Source organism: Oncorhynchus keta, unplaced genomic scaffold (genome assembly GCF_023373465.1).
Source record: "Oncorhynchus keta strain PuntledgeMale-10-30-2019 unplaced genomic scaffold, Oket_V2 Un_contig_5384_pilon_pilon, whole genome shotgun sequence".
In the NCBI taxonomy this organism is placed as follows: Eukaryota; Metazoa; Chordata; class Actinopteri; order Salmoniformes; family Salmonidae; genus Oncorhynchus; species Oncorhynchus keta.
This window is the reverse complement of record NW_026288262.1, coordinates 50,607-71,915: the sequence shown is the minus strand read 5'-3', so window position 1 is coordinate 71,915 and position 21,309 is coordinate 50,607. Positions and strand designations below refer to the sequence as shown.

The following is a 21,309-nucleotide window of genomic DNA, read 5'->3' as shown; positions in this document are numbered from 1 at the left end:
TGCCAGACCCAGTACTGCCAAACCCAGTACTGCCAAACCCAGTATTGCCAAACCCAGTACTGCCAAACCCAGTACTGCCAAACCCAGTCCTGCCAAACCCAGTCCTGCCAAACCCAGTACTGCCAAACCCAGTACTGCCAAACCCAGTATTGCCAAACCCAGTATTGCCAAACCCAGTATTGCCAAACCCAGTACTGCCAAACCCAGTATTGCCAAACCCAGTATTGCCAAACCCAGTATTGCCAAACCCAGTACTGCCAAACCCAGTACTGCCAAACCCAGTATTGCCAAACCCAGTATTGCCAAACCCAGTATTGCCAAACCCAGTATTGCCAAACCCAGTATTGCCAAACCCAGTATTGCCAGACCCAGTACTGCCAAACCCAGTACTGCCAAACCCAGTATTGCCAAACCCAGTACTGCCAAACCCAGTACTGCCAAACCCATCCTCTGTCCTGCTCTGGAATCTAGAGCTCTGTCTGTTAGCTCAGTAATATAGACTAGTTAGAGCTCTGTTAGCTCAGTAATATAGACTAGTTAGACCTCTGTTATCTCAGTAATATAGACTAGTTAGAGCTCTGTCTGTTAGCTCAGTAATGTAGACTAGTTAGACCTCTGTTAGCTCAGTAATATAGACTAGTTAGACCTCTGTCTGTTAGCTCAGTAATATAGACTAGTTAGACCTCTGTTAGCTCAGTAATATAGACTAGTTAGAGCTCTGTCTGTTAGCTCAGTAATATAGACTAGTTAGACCTCTGTTAGCTCAGTAATATAGACTAGTTAGAGCTCTGTCTGTTAGCTCAGTAATATAGACTAGTTAGACCTCTGTCTGTTAGCTCAGTAATATAGACTAGTTAGAGCTCTGTCTGTTAGCTCAGTAATGTAGACTAGTTAGAGCTCTGTTAGCTCAGTAATGTAGACTAGTTAGTGCTCTGTCTGTTAGCTCAGTAATATAGACCAGTTAGACCTTTGTTAGCTCAGTAATGTAGACTTGTTAGAGCTCGGTGTAGTCTGTTGAACAGTGTGTCTGTGATGTGTTGTTGTTGACCAGTGTGTCTGTGATGTGTTGTTGTTGACCTGTGTAGTCTGTGATGTGTTGTTGTTGACCTGTGTAGTCTGTGATGTGTTGTTGTTGACCTGTGTAGTCTGTGATGTGTTGTTGTTGACCTGTGTAGTCTGTGATGTGTTGTTGTTGACCTGTGTAGTCTGTGATGTGTTGTTGTTGACCTGTGTAGTCTGTGATGTGTTGTTGTTGACCTGTGTAGTCTGTGATGTGTTGTTGTTGACCTGTGTAGTCTGTGATGTGTTGTTGTTGACCTGTGTAGTCTGTGATGTGTTGTTGTTGACCTGTGTAGTCTGTGATGTGTTGTTGTTGACCTGTGTAGTCTGTGATGTGTTGTTGTTGACCTGTGTAGTCTGTGATGTGTTGTTGTTGACCTGTGTAGTCTGTGATGTGTTGTTGTTGACCTGTGTAGTCTGTGATGTGTTGTTGTTGACCTGTGTAGTCTGTGATGTGTTGTTGTTGACCTGTGTAGTCTGTGATGTGTTGTTGTTGACCTGTGTAGTCTGTGATGTGTTGTTGTTGACCTGTGTAGTCTGTGATGTGTTGTTGTGATGACCTGTGTAGTCTGTGATGTGTTGTTGTTGACCTGTGTAGTCTGTGATGTGTTGTTGTTGACCTGTGTAGTCTGTGATGTGTTGTTGTTGACCTGTGTAGTCTGTGATGTGTTGTTGTTGACCTGTGTAGTCTGTGATGTGTTGTTGTTGACCTGTGTAGTCTGTGATGTGTTGTTGTTGACCTGTGTAGTCTGTGATGTGTTGTTGTTGACCTGTGTAGTCTGTGATGTGTTGTTGTTGACCTGTGTAGTCTGTGATGTGTTGTTGTTGACCTGTGTAGTCTGTGATGTGTTGTTGTTGACCTGTGTAGTCTGTGATGTGTTGTTGTTGACCTGTGTAGTCTGTGATGTGTTGTTGTTGACCTGTGTAGTCTGTGATGTGTTGTTGTTGACCTGTGTAGTCTGTGATGTGTTGTTGTTGACCTGTGTGTAGTCTGTGTATGTGATTGTTGTTGACCTGTGTAGTCTGTGATGTGTTGTTGTTGACCTGTGTAGTCTGTGATGTGTTGTTGTTGACCTGTGTAGTCTGTGATGTGTGTTGTTGACCTGTGTAGTCTGTGATGTGTTGTGACCTGTGTAGTCTGTGATGTGTTGTTGTTGACCTGTGTAGTCTGTGATGTGTTGTTGTTGACCTGTGTAGTCTGTGATGTGTTGTTGTGTGACCTGTGTAGTCTGTGATGTGTTGTTGTTGACCTGTGTAGTCTGTGATGTGTTGTTGTTGACCTGTGTAGTCTGTGATGTGTTGTTGTTGACCTGTGTAGTCTGTGATGTGTTGTTGTTGACCTGTGTAGTCTGTGATGTGTTGTTGTTGACCTGTGTAGTCTGTGATGTGTTGTTGTTGACCTGTGTAGTCTGTGATGTGTTGTTGTTGACCTGTGTAGTCTGTGATGTGTTGTTGTTGACCTGTGTAGTCTGTGATGTGTTGTTGTTGACCTGTGTAGTCTGTGATGTGTTGTTGTTGACCTGTGTAGTCTGTGATGTGTTGTTGTTGACCTGTGTAGTCTGTGATGTGTTGTTGTTGACCTGTGTAGTCTGTGATGTGTTGTTGTTGACCTGTGTAGTCTGTGATGTGTTGTTGTTGACCTGTGTAGTCTGTGATGTGTTGTTGTTGACCTGTGTAGTCTGTGATGTGTTGTTGTTGACCTGTGTAGTCTGTGTCTGTGATGTGTTGTTGTTGACCTGTGTAGTCTGTGATGTGTTGTTGTTGACCTGTGTAGTCTGTGATGTGTTGTTGTTGACCTGTGTAGTCTGTGATGTGTTGTTGTTGACCTGTGTAGTCTGTGATGTGTTGTTGTTGACCTTGACCTGTGATGTAGTCTGTGATGTGTTGTTGTTGACCTGTGTAGTCTGTGATGTGTTGTTGTTGACCTGTGTAGTCTGTGATGTGTTGTTGTTGACCTGTGTAGTCTGTGATGTGTTGTTGTTGACCTGTGTAGTCTGTGATGTGTTGTTGTTGACCTGTGTAGTCTGTGATGTGTTGTTGTTGACCTGTGTGTGAGTCTGTGATGTGTTGTTGTTGACCTGTGTAGTCTGTGATGTGTTGTTGTTGACCTGTGTAGTCTGTGATGTGTTGTTGTTGACCTGTGTAGTCTGTGATGTGTTGTTGTTGACCTGTGTAGTCTGTGATGTGTTGTTGTTGACCTGTGTAGTCTGTGATGTGTTGTTGTTGACCTGTGTAGTCTGTGATGTGTTGTTGTTGACCTGTGTAGTCTGTGATGTGTTGTTGTTGACCTGTGTAGTCTGTGATGTGTTGTTGTTGACCTGTGTAGTCTGTGATGTGTTGTTGTTGACCTGTGTAGTCTGTGATGTGTTGTTGTTGACCTGTGTAGTCTGTGATGTGTTGTTGTTGACCTGTGTAGTCTGTGATGTGTTGTTGTTGACCTGTGTAGTCTGTGATGTGTTCTGTGTTGTTGACCTGTGTAGTCTGTGATGTGTTGTTGTTGACCTGTGTAGTCTGTGATGTGTTGTTGTTGACCTGTGTAGTCTGTGATGTGTTGTTGTTGACCTGTGTAGTCTGTGATGTGTTGTTGTTGACCTGTGTAGTCTGTGATGTGTTGTTGTTGACCTGTCTGTGAGTCTGTGATGTGTTGTTGTTGACCTGTGTAGTCTGTGATGTGTTGTTGTTGACCTGTGTAGTCTGTGATGTGTTGTTGTTGACCTGTGTAGTCTGTGATGTGTTGTTGTTGACCTGTGTAGTCTGTGATGTGTTGTTGTTGACCTGTGTAGTCTGTGATGTGTTGTTGTTGACCTGTGTAGTCTGTGATGTGTTGTTGTTGACCTGTGTAGTCTGTGATGTGTTGTTGTTGACCTGTGTAGTCTGTGATGTGTTGTTGTTGACCTGTGTAGTCTGTGATGTGTTGTTGTTGACCTGTCTCTCCTGGTCAGGTTCTCCAGAACGTGTTAAACCACAGCAACAAGATCTCTCTATGTAACGTGAAGACAGAGCCTGGGCAGCTGAACCCCATCCAGGGTAAAGCTGAGACTAACGGAGGCTCCAGCCCTGCCTCGGACCCCTCCTCTGACTCCAAACTGACTCCCCGGAGTCCCAGAGCCCTCTCCACTTCCTGGCTGACCTGACTGAACAGAAGTCACGGGAAGACAAGAAAGGTACATCACGGTAGCGCACTCTGTCTGCTGGTCAGTCTGACTGTTAGCCCGGCCTGCTGAGAACGTTCCAACCCTCCAACCCTCCTGTTTAGGGTTCAGTATGACTGTAGTTATACAGCAGCGTTCCAACCCTCCTGTTTAGGGTTCAGTATGACTGTAGTTATACAGCAGAGTTCCAACCCTCCTGTTTAGGGTTCAGTATGACTGTAGTTATACAGCAGAGTTCCAACCCTCCTGTTTAGGGTTCAGTATGACTGTAGTTATACAGCAGAGTTCCAACCCTCCTGTTTAGGGCTCAGTATGACTGTAGTTATACAGCAGCGTTCCAACCCTCCTGTTTAGGGCTCAGTATGACTGTAGTTATACAGCAGAGTTCCAACCCTCCTGTTTAGGGCTCAGTATGACTGTAGTTATACAGCAGCGTTCCAACCCTCCTGTTTAGGGCTCAGTATGACTGTAGTTATACAGCAGCGTTCCAACCCTCCTGTTTAGGGCTCAGTATGACTGTAGTTATACAGCAGCGTTCCAACCCTCCTGTTTAGGGTTCAGTATGACTGTAGTTATACAGCAGAGTTCCAACCCTCCTGTTTAGGGCTCAGTATGACTGTAGTTATACAGCAGAGTTCCAACCCTCCTGTTTAGGGCTCAGTATGACTGTAGTTATACAGCAGCGTTCCAACCCTCCTGTTTAGGGCTCAGTATGACTGTAGTTATACAGCAGCCAACCCTCCTGTTTAGGGCCAACCAGCTCCTGTTTAGGGCTCAGTTGACTGTAGGCAGCTCAACCCTCCTGTTTAGGGCTCAGTATGACTGTAGTTATATAGCAGCGTTCCAACCCTCCTGTTTAGGGCTCAGTATGACTGTAGTTATACAGCAGAGTTCCAACCCTCCTGTTTAGGGCTCAGTATGACTGTAGTTATACAGCAGAGTTCCAACCCTCCTGTTTAGGGCTCAGTATGACTGTAGTTATACAGCAGAGTTCCAACCCTCCTGTTTAGGGCTCAGTATGACTGTAGTTATACAGCAGAGTTCCAACCCTCCTGTTTAGGGCTCAGTATGACTGTAGTTATACAGCAGAGTTCCAACCCTCCTGTTTAGGGCTCAGTATGACTGTAGTTATACAGCAGCTCAGTATGTTCCAACCCTCCTGTTTAGGGCTCAGTATGACTGTAGTTATACAGCAGAGTTCCAACCCTCCTGTTTAGGGCTCAGTATGACTGTAGTTATACAGCAGAGTTCCAACCCTCCTGTTTAGGGCTCAGTATGACTGTAGTTATACAGCAGCGTTCCAACCCTCCTGTTTAGGGCTCAGTATGACTGTAGTTATACAGCAGCGTTCCAACCCTCCTGTTTAGGGCTCAGTATGACTGTAGTTATACAGCAGCGTTCCAACCCTCCTGTTTAGGGTTCAGTATGACTGTAGTTATACAGCAGAGTTCCAACCCTCCTGTTTAGGGCTCAGTATGACTGTAGTTATACAGCAGCGTTCCAACCCTCCTGTTTAGGGCTCAGTATGACTGTAGTTATACAGCAGCGTTCCAACCCTCCTGTTTAGGGTTCAGTATGACTGTAGTTATACAGCAGCGTTCCAACCCTCCTGTTTAGGGCTCAGTATGACTGTAGTTATACAGCAGCGTTCCAACCCTCCTGTTTAGGGCTCAGTATGACTGTAGTTATACAGCAGAGTTCCAACCCTCCTGTTTAGGGCTCAGTATGACTGTAGTTATACAGCAGCGTTCCAACCCTCCTGTTTAGGGCTCAGTATGACTGTAGTTATACAGCAGAGTTCCAACCCTCCTGTTTAGGGCTCAGTATGACTGTAGTTATACAGCAGAGTTCCAACCCTCCTGTTTAGGGCTCAGTATGACTGTAGTTATACAGCAGCGTTCCAACCCTCCTGTTTAGGGCTCAGTATGACTGTAGTTATACAGCAGAGTTCCAACCCTCCTGTTTAGGGCTCAGTATGACTGTAGTTATACAGCAGAGTTCCAACCCTCCTGTTTAGGGCTCAGTATGACTGTAGTTATACAGCAGCGTTCCAACCCTCCTGTTTAGGGCTCAGTATGACTGTAGTTATACAGCAGCGTTCCAACCCTCCTGTTTAGGGCTCAGTATGACTGTAGTTATACAGCAGAGTTCCAACCCTCCTGTTTAGGGCTCAGTATGACTGTAGTTATACAGCAGAGTTCCAACCCTCCTGTTTAGGGCTCAGTATGACTGTAGTTATACAGCAGAGTTCCAACCCTCCTGTTTAGGGCTCAGTATGACTGTAGTTATACAGCAGAGATCCAACCCTCCTGTTTAGGGTTCAGTATGACTGTAGTTATACAGCAGAGTTCCAACCCTCCTGTTTAGGGCTCAGTATGACTGTAGTTATACAGCAGCGTTCCAACCCTCCTGTTTAGGGCTCAGTATGACTGTAGTTATACAGCAGCGTTCCAACCCTCCTGTTTAGGGCTCAGTATGACTGTAGTTATACAGCAGAGTTCCAACCCTCCTGTTTAGGGCTCAGTATGACTGTAGTTATACAGCAGCGTTCCAACCCTCCTGTTTAGGGCTCAGTATGACTGTAGTTATACAGCAGAGTTCCAACCCTCCTGTTTAGGGCTCAGTATGACTGTAGTTATACAGCAGCGTTCCAACCCTCCTGTTTAGGGTTCAGTATGACTGTTTAGTTATACAGCAGCGTTCCAACCCTCCTGTTTAGGGCTCAGTATGACTGTAGTTATACAGCAGCGTTCCAACCCTCCTGTTTAGGGCTCAGTATGACTGTAGCAGAGTTCCAACCCTCCTGTTTAGGGCTCATACAGCAGCGTTCCAACCCTCCTGTTTAGGGTTCAGTATGACTGTAGTTATACAGCAGCGTTCCAACCCTCCTGTTTAGGGCTCAGTATGACTGTAGTTATACAGCAGAGTTCCAACCCTCCTGTTTAGGGCTCAGTATGACTGTAGTTATACAGCAGCGTTCCAACCCTCCTGTTTAGGGTTCAGTATGACTGTAGTTATACAGCAGCGTTCCAACCCTCCTGTTTAGGGCTCAGTATGACTGTAGTTATACAGCAGAGTTCCAACCCTCCTGTTTAGGGCTCAGTATGACTGTAGTTATACAGCAGCGTTCCAACCCTCCTGTTTAGGGTTCAGTATGACTGTAGTTATACAGCAGCGTTCCAACCCTCCTGTTTAGGGCTCAGTATGACTGTAGTTATACAGCAACGTTCCAACCCTCCTGTTTAGGGTTCAGTATGACTGTAGTTATACAGCAGAGTTCCAACCCTCCTGTTTAGGGCTCAGTATGACTGTAGTTATACAGCAGCGTTCCAACCCTCCTGTTTAGGGTTCAGTATGACTGTAGTTATACAGCAGAGTTCCAACCCTCCTGTTTAGGGCTCAGTATGACTGTAGTTATACAGCAGCGTTCCAACCCTCCTGTTTAGGGTTCAGTATGACTGTAGTTATACAGCAGCGTAATGCTTAGTTATTACTGATAAATACCAGATATCTCCAGAGGTTAGTTATTACTGGTGTGATGATGATAAATACCAGATATCTCCAGAGGTTAGTTATTACTGGTGTGATGATGATAAATACCAGATATCTCCAGAGGTTAGTTATTACTGGTGTGATGATGATAAATACCAGATATCTCCAGAGGTTAGTTATTACTGGTGTGATGATGATAAATACCAGATATCTCTAGAGGTTAGTTATTACTGGTGTGATGATGATAAATACCAGATATCTCTAGAGGTTAGTTATTACTGGTGTGATGATGATAAATACCAGATATCTCCAGAGGTTAGTTATTACTGGTGTGATGATGATAAATACCAGATATCTCTAGAGGTTAGTTATTACTGGTGTGATGATGATAAATACCAGATATCTCCAGAGGTTAGTTATTACTGGTGTGATGATGATAAATACCAGATATCTCCAGAGGTTAGTTATTACTGGTGTGATGATGATAAATACCAGATATCTCCAGAGGTTAGTTATTACTGGTGTGATGATGATAAATACCAGATATCTCCAGAGGTTAGTTATTACTGGTGTGATGATGATAAATACCAGATATCTCCAGAGGTTAGTTATTACTGGTGTGATGATGATAAATACCAGATATCTCCAGAGTTTAGTTATTACTGGTGTGATGATGATAAATACCAGATATCTCCAGAGGTTAGTTATTACTGGTGTGATGATGATAAATACCAGATATCTCTAGAGGTTAGTTGTTACTGGTGTGATGATGATAAATACCAGATATCTCCAGAGGTTAGTTATTACTGGTGTGATGATGATAAATACCAGATATCTCTAGAGGTTAGTTATTACTGGTGTGATGATGATAAATACCAGATATCTCTAGAGGTTAGTTATTACTGGTGTGATGATGATAAATACCAGATATCTCTAGAGGTTAGTTATTACTGGTGTGATGATGATACATACCAGATATCTCCAGAGGTTAGTTGTTACTGGTGTGATGATGATGATAAATACCAGATATCTCCAGAGGTTAGTTATTACTGGTGTGATGATGATAAATACCAGATATCTCTAGAGGTTAGTTATTACTGGTGTGATGATGATAAATACCAGATATCTCCAGAGGTTAGTTATTACTGGTGTGATGATGATAAATACCAGATATCTCCAGAGGTTAGTTGTGACCGGTGTGATGATGTTGTATTGTGACTGATATGTCTTGTCTCTGGTGTAGAAAACAAGGAGTCTCCTCTGGGTAAGGTGGCCAAGGAGGAGAAGGTCAGTAGCCTGGAGTCTCTCCATTGTAAAGCGTCTAGCCTGGTGTCTAACATCACAGAACAGGGCTCTACTCTAAGAGACCTCCTGACGACCACCGCTGGTAAACTCCGTCTGGGCTCTACTGATGCTGGCATGGCCTTCACTCCTGTATACTCCACCGCAGCACAGGTACGTGGCCCGGGACAGAGAGACACACACCCAGTCCACCATTATCTTGCTGTATGGAGGGAATAACACGGTATTATTTCAACATACTGATTCACATGTTCTGATGCTGTATCTCTCCTCTCCAGATGGGGAAGAGCGGCCGTAGCATGCCCAACATCCTGGATGACATCATCGCGTCCGTGGTGGAGAACAAAATCCCTGCCAGCCGAGGAGCCAAGCTGAGTCTGAAGCTGGAGGCCACCACCACCACAGAGGACAGGGAGGTGAAGACAGAGAGGATCGAGAGGAAGAAGCAGCCTGGGACGGGGACAGGTCCTAAGCCTGGGACGGGGACAGGTCCTAAGCCTGGGACGGGGACAGGTCCTAACCCTGGGACAGGTCCAGGTCCTCACCCTGGGACTGGGACAGGTCCGAAGCCTGGGATGGGGACAGGTCCTAACCCTGTGACAGGTCCTAAGCCCGGGACGGGGACAGGTCCTAACCCTGGGACGGGGACAGGTCCTAAGCCTGGGATGGGGACAGGTCCTAACCCTGGGACTGGGACAGGTCCTAACCCTGGGACTGGGACAGGTCCTAAGCCTGGGACTGGGACAGGTCCTAAGCCTGGGACGGGGACAGAAGAGCTTCCTGAACCCAAGCCTCAGCTAGAGAAGGCCCTGCAGCTCCATGCTGACATCCCCCACTGCTGGTTGTATGATCGCAGACTGCTCTGGCTGAAAGACCATCGACACCCTGGCAACTGGAAGCTGTTCAGAGAGTGTTGGAGACAGGGACAGGTCAGTCAGTCTCTAGTTCCTCCCTTCAGATGTTTCCTCACTCACTAGCTTCATCTCCAGTGCTTTTAGTTGGTGGAGAAGTGGAGATACAGTCCGTGGTGAATATTTGGGTCCTACTGCACCACTGTGTGCAATATTCGTTGTTGCTTTGTCTCTGACCGGGCTTGTAGAGAGAGAGCGGCGGTGGAGACCACCAGGCTGTAGAGAGAGAGCGGCGGTGGAGACCACCAGGCTGTATAGAGAGAACGGCGGTGGAGACCACCAGGCTGTAGAGAGAGCGGCGGTGGAGACCACCAGGCCGTAGAGAGAGAGCGGTGGTGGAGACCACCAGGCTGTATAGAGAGAGCGGTGGTGGACACCACCAGGCCGTATAGAGAGAGCGGTGGTGGAGACCACCAGGCCGTAGAGAGAGAGCGGCGGTGGAGACCACCAGGCCGTAGAGAGAGAGCGGTGGTGGAGACCACCAGGCCGTATAGAGAGAGCGGCGGTGGAGACCACCAGGCCGTAGAGAGAGAGCGGCGGTGGAGACCACCAGGCCGTAGAGAGAGAGCGGCGGTGGAGACCACCAGGCTGTATGGAGAGAGTGGCGGTGGAGACCACCAGGCTGTATGGAGAGAGCGGCGGTGGAGACCACCAGGCCGTAGAGAGAGAGCGGCGGTGGAGACCACCAGGCCGTAGAGAGAGAGCGGCGGTGGAGGCCACCAGGCCGTAGAGAGAGAGCGGCGGTGGAGGCCACCAGGCTGTAGAGAGAGAGCGGCGGTGGAGACCACCAGGCCGTAGAGAGAGAGCGGCGGTGGAGACCACCAGGCCGTAGAGAGAGAGTGGCGGTGGAGACCACCAGGCCGTAGAGAGAGAGCGGCGGTGGAGACCACCAGGCCGTAGAGAGAGAGAGTGGCGGTGGAGACCACCAGGCCGTATAGAGAGAGCGGCGGTGGAGACCACCAGGCCGTATATAGGGAGTGGCGGTGGAGACCACCAGGCCGTAGAGAGAGAGCGGCGGTGGAGACCACCAGGCCGTATAGAGAGAGAGCGGCGGTGGAGACCACCTGGCTGTAGAGAGAGAGCGGCGGTGGAGACCACCGGGCTGTAGAGAGAGAGAGTGGCGGTGGAGACCACCGGGCTGTAGAGAGAGAGAGTGGCGGTGGAGACCACCAGGCTGTAGAGAGAGAGCGGCGGTGGAGACCACCAGGCCGTAGAGAGAGAGCGGCGGTGGAGACCACCAGGCCGTAGAGAGAGAGTGGCGGTGGAGACGACCAGGCCGTAGAGAGAGAGCGGCGGTGGAGACCACCAGGCCGTAGAGAGAGAGAGTGGCGGTGGAGACCACCAGGCCGTATAGAGAGAGCGGCGGTGGAGACCACCAGGCCGTATAGAGGGAGTGGCGGTGGAGACCACCAGGCCGTAGAGAGAGAGCGGCGGTGGAGACCACCAGGCCGTATAGAGAGAGAGCGGCGGTGGAGACCACCTGGCTGTAGAGAGAGAGCGGCGGTGGAGACCACCTGGCTGTAGAGAGAGAGCGGCGGTGGAGACCACCGGGCTGTAGAGAGAGAGAGTGGCGGTGGAGACCACCGGGCTGTAGAGAGAGAGAGTGGCGGTGGAGACCACCAGGCTGTAGAGAGAGAGCGGCGGTGGAGACCACCAGGCCGTATAGAGAGAGAGCGGCAGTGGAGACCACCGGGCCGTATAGAGAGAGAGCGGCGGTGGAGACCACCGGGCTGTAGAGAGAGAGAGTGGCGGTGGAGACCACCAGGCTGTAGAGAGAGAGCGGCGGTGGAGACCACCAGGCCGTATAGAGAGAGAGCGGCGGTGGAGACCACCAGGCCGTATAGAGAGAGAGCGGCGGTGGAGACCACCAGGCCGTAGAGAGAGAGCGGCGGTGGAGACCACCAGGCTGTAGAGAGAGAGCGGCGGTGGAGACCACCAGGCTGTAGAGAGAGAGCGGCGGTGGAGACCACCAGGCTGTAGAGAGAGAGCGGCGGTGGAGACCACCAGGCCGTAGAGAGAGAGCGGCGGTGGAGACCATCGGGCCGTATAGAGAGAGCGGCGGTGGAGACCACCAGGCCGTATAGAGAGAGCGGCGGTGGAGGCCACCAGGCCGTAGAGAGAGAGAGTGGCGGTGGAGACCACCAGGCCGTATAGAGAGAGAGAGCGGCGGTGGAGACCACCAGGCCGTATAGAGAGAGAGAGCGGCGGTGGAGACCACCAGGCCGTAGAGAGAGAGCGGCGGTGGAGACCACCAGGCCGTAGAGAGAGAGCGGCGGTGGAGACCACCAGGCCGTAGAGAGAGAGCGGCGGTGGAGGCCACCAGGCCGTAGAGAGAGAGAGTGGCGGTGGAGACCACCAGGCCGTATAGAGAGAGAGAGCGGCGGTGGAGACCACCAGGCCGTATAGAGAGAGAGAGCGGCGGTGGAGGCCACCAGGCTGTAGAGAGAGAGCGGCGGTGGAGACCACCAGGCCGTATAGAGAGAGCGGCGGTGGAGACCACCAGGCTGTAGAGAGAGAGCGGCGGTGGAGACCACCAGGCCGTATAGAGAGAGCGGCGGTGGAGACCACCGGTCTGTAGAGAGAGAGCGGCGGTGGAGACCACCAGGCTGTAGAGAGAGAGCGGCGGTGGAGACCACCGGGCTGTAGAGAGAGAGCGGCGGTGGAGACCACCAGGCCGTATAGAGAGAGCGGCGGTGGAGACCACCAGGCCGTAGAGAGAGAGCGGCGGTGGAGACCACCAGGCCGTATAGAGAGAGCGGCGGTGGAGACCACCGGGCTGTAGAGAGAGAGCGGCGGTGGAGACCACCAGGCTGTAGAGAGAGAGCGGTGGTGGAGACCACCAGGCCGTAGAGAGAGAGCGGCGGTGGAGACCACCAGGCTGTAGAGAGAGCAGAGGTGGTGTAGACCATCGGGCTGTAGACAGAGTGGCGGTGGAGACCACCAGGCCGTAGAGAGAGCACCACCGGGCTGTAGAGAGAGAGAGCGGCAGTCCTGTCCTAGTACCACTGCTCTGGCTAGTATCACTGCTCTGGATAGTACCACTACTGCTCTGGCTAGTACCACTGCCCTGGCTAGTATCACTGCTCTGGATAGTACCACTACTGCTCTGGCTAGTACCACTGCTCTGGCTAGTATCACTGCTCTGGATAGTACCACTACTGCTCTGGCTAGTACCACTGCCCTGGATAGTATCACTGCCCTGGATAGTATCACTGCTCTGGATAGTATCACTGCCCTGGACAGTATCACTACTCTGGATAGTATCACTGCCCTGGATAGTATCACTACTCTGGATAGTATCACTACTCTGGATAGTATCACTGCTCTGGATAGTATCACTGCTCTGGCTAGTACCACTGCTCTGGATAGTATCACTGCTCTGGATAGTATCACTGCTCTGGCTAGTACCACTGCTCTGGATAGTATCACTGATCTGGATAGTATCACTGCTCTGGATAGTATCACTACCCTGGATAGTATCACTACCCTGGATAGTATCACTGCCCTGGATAGTATCACTGCTCTGGATAGTATCACTGCCCTGGATAGTATCACTGCTCTGGATAGTATTACTGCTCTGGATAGTATCACTGCTCTGGATAGTATCACTGTTCTGGATAGTATCACTGTTCTGGATAGTATCACTGTTCTGGATAGTATCACTGCCCTGGATAGTATCACTGCTCTGGATAGTATTACTGCTCTGGATAGTATCACTGTTCTGGATAGTATCACTGTTCTGGATAGTATCACTGCTCTGGATAGTATCACTGCCCTGGATAGTATCACTGCCCTGGATAGTATCACTGCTCTGGATAGTATCACTGCTCTGGATAGTATCACTGCTCTGGATAGTATCACTGCTCTGGATAGTATCACTGCTCTGGATAGTATCACTGCTCTGGATAGTATCACTGCTCTGGATAGTATCACTGCCCTGGATAGTATCACTACTCTGGATAGTATCACTACTCTGGATAGTATCACTACTAGTATCACTGCTCTGGCTAGTATCACTACTCTGGATAGTATCACTACTCTGGATAGTATCACTGCCCTGGATAGTATCACTGCTCTGGATAGTATCACTGTTCTGGATAGTATCACTGCTCTGGATAGTATCACTGCCCTGGATAGTACCACTGCCCTGGATAGTACCACTGCCCTGGATAGTATCACTGCTCTGGATAGTATCACTGTTCTGGATAGTATCACTGCTCTGGATAGTATCACTGTTCTGGATAGTATCACTGCTCTGGATAGTATCACTGCCCTGGATAGTATCACTGTTCTGGACAGTATCACTGCCCTGGATAGTATCACTGCTCTGGATAGTATCACTGCCCTGGATAGTATCACTGCTCTGGATAGTATCACTGCCCTGGATAGTATAATTGCCCTGGATAGTATCACTGCTCTGGATAGTATTACTGCCCTGGATAGTATCACTGCCCTGGATAGTATCACTGCCCTGGATAGTATCACTGCCCTGGATAGTATCACTGCCCTGGATAGTATCACTGCTCTGGATAGTATCACTGCCCTGGATAGTATCACTGCTCTGGATAGTATCACTGCCCTGGATAGTATCACTGCTCTGGATAGTATCACTGCCCTGGATAGTATCACTGCCCTGGATAGAGAGAGAGAGTGGCGGTGGAGACCACCAGGCCGTATAGAGAGAGAGAGCGGCGGTGGAGACCACCAGGCCGTATAGAGAGAGAGAGCGGCGGTGGAGGCCACCAGGCTGTAGAGAGAGAGCGGCGGTGGAGACCACCAGGCCGTATAGAGAGAGCGGCGGTGGAGACCACCGGGCTGTAGAGAGAGAGCGGCGGTGGAGACCACCAGGCCGTAGAGAGAGAGCGGCGGTGGAGACCACCAGGCCGTATAGAGAGAGCGGCGGTGGAGACCACCGGGCTGTAGAGAGAGAGCGGCGGTGGAGACCACCAGGCCGTAGAGAGAGAGCGGCGGTGGAGACCACCAGGCTGTAGAGAGAGAGCGGCGGTGGAGACCACCAGGCCGTAGAGAGAGAGAGTGGCGGTGGAGACCACCAGGCCGTATAGAGAGAGAGCGGCGGTGGAGACCACCAGGCCGTATAGAGAGAGAGAGCGGCGGTGGAGGCCACCAGGCCGTAGAGAGAGAGCGGCGGTGGAGACCACCAGGCCGTATAGAGAGAGCGGCGGTGGAGACCACCAGGCTGTAGAGAGAGAGCGGCGGTGAAGGCCACCAGGCTGTAGAGAGAGAGCGGCGGTGGAGACCACCAGGCCGTATAGAGAGAGAGTGGCGGTGGAGACCACCGGTCTGTAGAGAGAGAGCGGCGGTGGAGACCACCGGGCTGTAGAGAGAGAGCGGCGGTGGAGACCACCAGGCCGTATAGAGAGAGCGGCGGTGGAGACCACCAGGCCGTAGAGAGAGAGCGGCGGTGGAGACCACCAGGCCGTATAGAGAGAGCGGCGGTGGAGACCACCGGGCTGTAGAGAGAGAGCGGCGGTGGAGACCACCAGGCTGTAGAGAGAGAGCGGTGGTGGAGACCACCAGGCCGTAGAGAGAGAGTGGCGGTGGAGACCACCAGGCCGTAGAGAGAGCACCACCGGGCTGTAGAGAGAGAGAGCGGCAGTCCTGTCCTAGTACCACTGCTCTGGCTAGTATCACTGCTCTGGATAGTACCACTACTGCTCTGGCTAGTACCACTGCCCTGGCTAGTATCACTGCTCTGGATAGTACCACTACTGCTCTGGCTAGTACCACTGCTCTGGCTAGTATCACTGCTCTGGATAGTACCACTACTGCTCTGGCTAGTACCACTGCCCTGGATAGTATCACTGCCCTGGATAGTATCACTGCTCTGGATAGTATCACTGCCCTGGACAGTATCACTACTCTGGATAGTATCACTGCCCTGGATAGTATCACTACTCTGGATAGTATCACTACTCTGGATAGTATCACTGCTCTGGATAGTATCACTGCTCTGGCTAGTACCACTGCTCTGGATAGTATCACTGCTCTGGATAGTATCACTGCTCTGGATAGTATCACTGCTCTGGCTAGTACCACTGCTCTGGATAGTATCACTGATCTGGATAGTATCACTGCTCTGGATAGTATCACTACCCTGGATAGTATCACTACCCTGGATAGTATCACTGCCCTGGATAGTATCACTGCTCTGGATAGTATCACTGCCCTGGATAGTATCACTGCTCTGGATAGTATTACTGCTCTGGATAGTATCACTGCTCTGGATAGTATCACTGTTCTGGATAGTATCACTGTTCTGGATAGTATCACTGTTCTGGATAGTATCACTGCCCTGGATAGTATCACTGCTCTGGATAGTATTACTGCTCTGGATAGTATCACTGTTCTGGATAGTATCACTGTTCTGGATAGTATCACTGCTCTGGATAGTATCACTGCCCTGGATAGTATCACTGCCCTGGATAGTATCACTGCTCTGGATAGTATCACTGCTCTGGATAGTATCACTGCTCTGGATAGTATCACTGCTCTGGATAGTATCACTGCTCTGGATAGTATCACTGTTCTGGATAGTATCACTGCTCTGGATAGTATCACTGCTCTGGATAGTATCACTGCCCTGGATAGTATCACTACTCTGGATAGTATCACTACTCTGGATAGTATCACTACTAGTATCACTGCTCTGGCTAGTATCACTACTCTGGATAGTATCACTACTCTGGATAGTATCACTGCCCTGGATAGTATCACTGCTCTGGATAGTATCACTGTTCTGGATAGTATCACTGCTCTGGATAGTATCACTGCCCTGGATAGTACCACTGCCCTGGATAGTACCACTGCCCTGGATAGTATCACTGCTCTGGATAGTATCACTGTTCTGGATAGTATCACTGCTCTGGATAGTATCACTGTTCTGGATAGTATCACTGCTCTGGATAGTATCACTGCCCTGGATAGTATCACTGTTCTGGACAGTATCACTGCCCTGGATAGTATCACTGCTCTGGATAGTATCACTGCCCTGGATAGTATCACTGCTCTGGATAGTATCACTGCCCTGGATAGTATAATTGCCCTGGATAGTATCACTGCTCTGGATAGTATTACTGCCCTGGATAGTATCACTGCCCTGGATAGTATCACTGCCCTGGATAGTATCACTGCCCTGGATAGTATCACTGCCCTGGATAGTATCACTGCTCTGGATAGTATCACTGCCCTGGATAGTATCACTGCTCTGGATAGTATCACTGCCCTGGATAGTATCACTGCTCTGGATAGTATCACTGCCCTGGATAGTATCACTGCCCTGGATAGAGAGAGAGAGTGGCGGTGGAGACCACCAGGCCGTATAGAGAGAGAGAGCGGCGGTGGAGACCACCAGGCCGTATAGAGAGAGAGAGCGGCGGTGGAGGCCACCAGGCTGTAGAGAGAGAGCGGCGGTGGAGACCACCAGGCCGTATAGAGAGAGCGGCGGTGGAGACCACCGGGCTGTAGAGAGAGAGCGGCGGTGGAGACCACCAGGCCGTAGAGAGAGAGCGGCGGTGGAGACCACCAGGCCGTATAGAGAGAGCGGCGGTGGAGACCACCGGGCTGTAGAGAGAGAGCGGCGGTGGAGACCACCAGGCCGTAGAGAGAGAGCGGCGGTGGAGACCACCAGGCTGTAGAGAGAGAGCGGCGGTGGAGACCACCAGGCCGTAGAGAGAGAGAGTGGCGGTGGAGACCACCAGGCCGTATAGAGAGAGAGAGCGGCGGTGGAGACCACCAGGCCGTATAGAGAGAGAGAGCGGCGGTGGAGGCCACCAGGCCGTAGAGAGAGAGAGCGGCGGTGGAGACCACCAGGCCGTATAGAGAGAGCGGCGGTGGAGACCACCAGGCTGTAGAGAGAGAGCGGCGGTGAAGGCCACCAGGCTGTAGAGAGAGAGCGGCGGTGGAGACCACCAGGCCGTATAGAGAGAGAGTGGCGGTGGAGACCACCGGGCTATAGAGAGAGAGCGGCGGTGGAGACCACCGGGCTATAGAGAGAGCGGTGGTGGAGACCACCAGGCCGTAGAGGGAGAGCGGCGGTGGAGACCACCAGGCTGTAGAGAGAGCAGAGGTGGTGTAGACCATCGGGCTGTAGACAGAGTGGCAGTGGAGACCACCAGGCCGTAGAGAGAGCACCACCGGGCTGTAGAGAGAGAGAGCGGCAGTCCTGTCCTAGTACCACTGCTCTGGCTAGTATCACTGCTCTGGATAGTACCACTACTGCTCTGGCTAGTACCACTGCCCTGGCTAGTATCACTGCTCTGGATAGTACCACTACTGCTCTGGCTAGTACCACTGCTCTGGCTAGTATCACTGCTCTGGATAGTACCACTACTGCTCTGGCTAGTACCACTGCCCTGGATAGTATCACTGCCCTGGATAGTATCACTGCTCTGGATAGTATCACTGCCCTGGACAGTATCACTACTCTGGATAGTATCACTGCCCTGGATAGTATCACTACTCTGGATAGTATCACTGCTCTGGATAGTATCACTGCTCTGGATAGTATCACTGCTCTGGCTAGTACCACTGCTCTGGATAGTATCACTGCTCTGGATAGTCTGGCTATCCACTGCTCTGGATAGTATCACTGCTCTGGCACTGCTCTGGAGTATCACTGCACTGGCTCTGGGATAGTATCACTGCTCTGGATAGTATCACTGCTCTGGATAGTATCACTACCCTGGATAGTATCACTACCCTGGATAGTATCACTGCCCTGGATAGTATCACTGCTCTGGATAGTATCACTACTCTGGATAGTATCACTGTTCTGGATAGTATCACTGCTCTGGATAGTATCACTGCCCTGGATAGTATCACTGCTCTGGATAGTATTACTGCTCTGGATAGTATCACTGCTCTGGATAGTATCACTGTTCTGGATAGTATCACTGTTCTGGATAGTATCACTGCCCTGGATAGTATCACTGCTCTGGATAGTATTACTGCTCTGGATAGTATCACTGTTCTGGATAGTATCACTGTTCTGGATAGTATCACTGCCCTGGATAGTATCACTGCCCTGGATAGTATCACTGCTCTGGATAGTATCACTGCTCTGGATAGTATCACTGCTCTGGATAGTATCACTGCTCTGGATAGTATCACTGTTCTGGATAGTATCACTGCTCTGGATAGTATCACTGCTCTGGATAGTATCACTGCCCTGGATAGTATCACTACTCTGGATAGTATCACTACTCTGGATAGTATCACTACTAGTATCACTGCTCTGGCTAGTATCACTACTCTGGATAGTATCACTACTCTGGATAGTATCACTGCCCTGGATAGTATCACTGCTCTGGATAGTATCACTGTTCTGGATAGTATCACTGCTCTGGATAGTATCACTGCCCTGGATAGTATCACTGCTCTGGATAGTATCACTGCTCTGGATAGTATCACTGCCCTGGATAGTATCACTGCTCTGGATAGTATCACTGCCCTGGATAGTATCACTGCCCTGGATAGTATCACTGCCCTGGATAGTATCACTGCCCTGGATAGTATCACTGCTCTGGATAGTATCACTGCCCTGGATAGTATCACTGCTCTGGATAGTATCACTGCTCTGGATAGTATCACTGCCCTGGATAGTATCACTGCTCTGGATAGTATCACTGCCCTGGATAGTATCACTGCTCTGGATAGTATCACTGCCCTGGATAGTATCACTGCTCTGGATAGTATCACTGCTCTGGCTAGTACCACTGCTCTGGGTAGTATCACTGCCCTGGATAGTATCACTGCTCTGGATAGTATCACTGCTAGTATCACTACCCTGGATAGTATCACTGCCCTGGATAGTATCACTGCTCTGGATAGTATCACTGCCCTGGATAGTACCACTGCCCTGGATAGTATCACTGCTCTGGATAGTATCACTGTTCTGGATAGTATCACTGCTCTGGATAGTATCACTGTTCTGGATAGTATCACTGCTCTGGATAGTATCACTGCCCTGGATAGTATCACTGTTCTGGACAGTATCACTGCCCTGGATAGTATCACTGCTCTGGATAGTATCACTGCCCTGGATAGTATCACTGCTCTGGATAGTATCACTGCCCTGGATAGTATAATTGCCCTGGATAGTATCACTGCTCTGGATAGTATTACTGCCCTGGATAGTATCACTGCCCTGGATAGTATCACTGCCCTGGATAGTATCACTGCTCTGGATAGTATCACTGCCCTGGATAGTATCACTGCTCTGGATAGTATCACTGCCCTGGATAGTATCACTGCTCTGGATAGTATCACTGCCCTGGATAGTATCACTGCCCTGGATAGTATCACTGCCCTGGATAGTATCACTGCTCTGGATAGTATCACTGCTCTGGATAGTATCACTGCTCTGGATAGTATCACTGCTCTGGCTAGTACCACTGCTCTGGGTAGTATCATTGCCCTGGATAGTATCACTGCTCTGGATAGTATCACTGCTAGTATCACTGCCCTGGATAGTATCACTGCCCTGGATAGTATCACTGCTCTGGATAGTATCACTGCCCTGGATAGTATCACTGCCCTGGATAGTACCACTGCCCTGGATAGTATCACTGCTCTGGATAGTATCACTGCTCTGGATAGTATCACTGCTCTGGATAGTATCACTGTTCTGGATAGTATCACTGCTCTGGATAGTATCACTGCCCTGGATAGTATCACTGTTCTGGACAGTATCACTGCCCTGGATAGTATCACTGCTCTGGATAGTATCACTGCTTTGGATAGTATCACTGTTCTGGATAGTATCACTGTTCTGGATAGTATCACTGCCCTGGAAAGTATCACTACTCTGGATAGTATCAATGCCCTGGATAGTATCACTGCCCTGGATAGTATCACTGCTCTGGATAGTATCACTGCTCTGGATAGTATCACTACTCTGGATAGTATCACTACTCTGGATAGTATCACTGCTCTGGATAGTATCACTGCTCTGGATAGTATCACTGCCCTGGATAGTATTACTGCTCTGGATAGTATCACTGCTCTGGATAGTATCACTGCTCTGGATAGTATCACTGTTCTGGATAGTATCACTACCCTGGATAGTATCACTGCTCTGTATAGTATCACTGCTCTGGATAGTATCACTGCTCTGGATAGTATCACTGCCCTGGATAGTATCACTGCTCTGGATAGTATCACTACTCTGGATAGTATCACTGCTCTGGATAGTATCACTGCTCTGGATAGTATCACTGCTCTGGATAGTATCACTGCTCTGGATAGTATCACTACTCTGGATAGTATCACTGCCCTGGATAGTATCACTGCTCTGGATAGTATCACTGCCCTGGATAGTATCACTGCTCTGGATAGTATCACTGCTCTGGATAGTACCACTACTCTGGATAGTA

At 49.9% G+C, this 21,309-nt stretch overlaps 1 protein-coding gene and 1 long non-coding RNA gene across 2 annotated transcripts in view; both read left to right on the top strand.

Moving 5' to 3' along the window:
- LOC127925251 (probable JmjC domain-containing histone demethylation protein 2C) overlaps nt 1–21,309 on the top strand; it is a 138,396-nt gene that overhangs the window by 66,574 nt on the left and 50,513 nt on the right. The window contains 4 exon segments of the mRNA XM_052510127.1: nt 4,002–4,149; nt 4,152–4,223; nt 8,947–9,158; nt 9,284–9,934. Of these exon segments, the coding sequence (XP_052366087.1) occupies nt 4,002–4,149; nt 4,152–4,223; nt 8,947–9,158; nt 9,284–9,934 (1,083 nt within the window).
- LOC127925257 (uncharacterized) lies at nt 7,891–8,910 on the top strand. Its single transcript, XR_008120219.1, has 3 exons — nt 7,891–7,970; nt 8,019–8,642; nt 8,742–8,910. It is a non-coding gene; the product is annotated as an uncharacterized LOC127925257 (long non-coding RNA).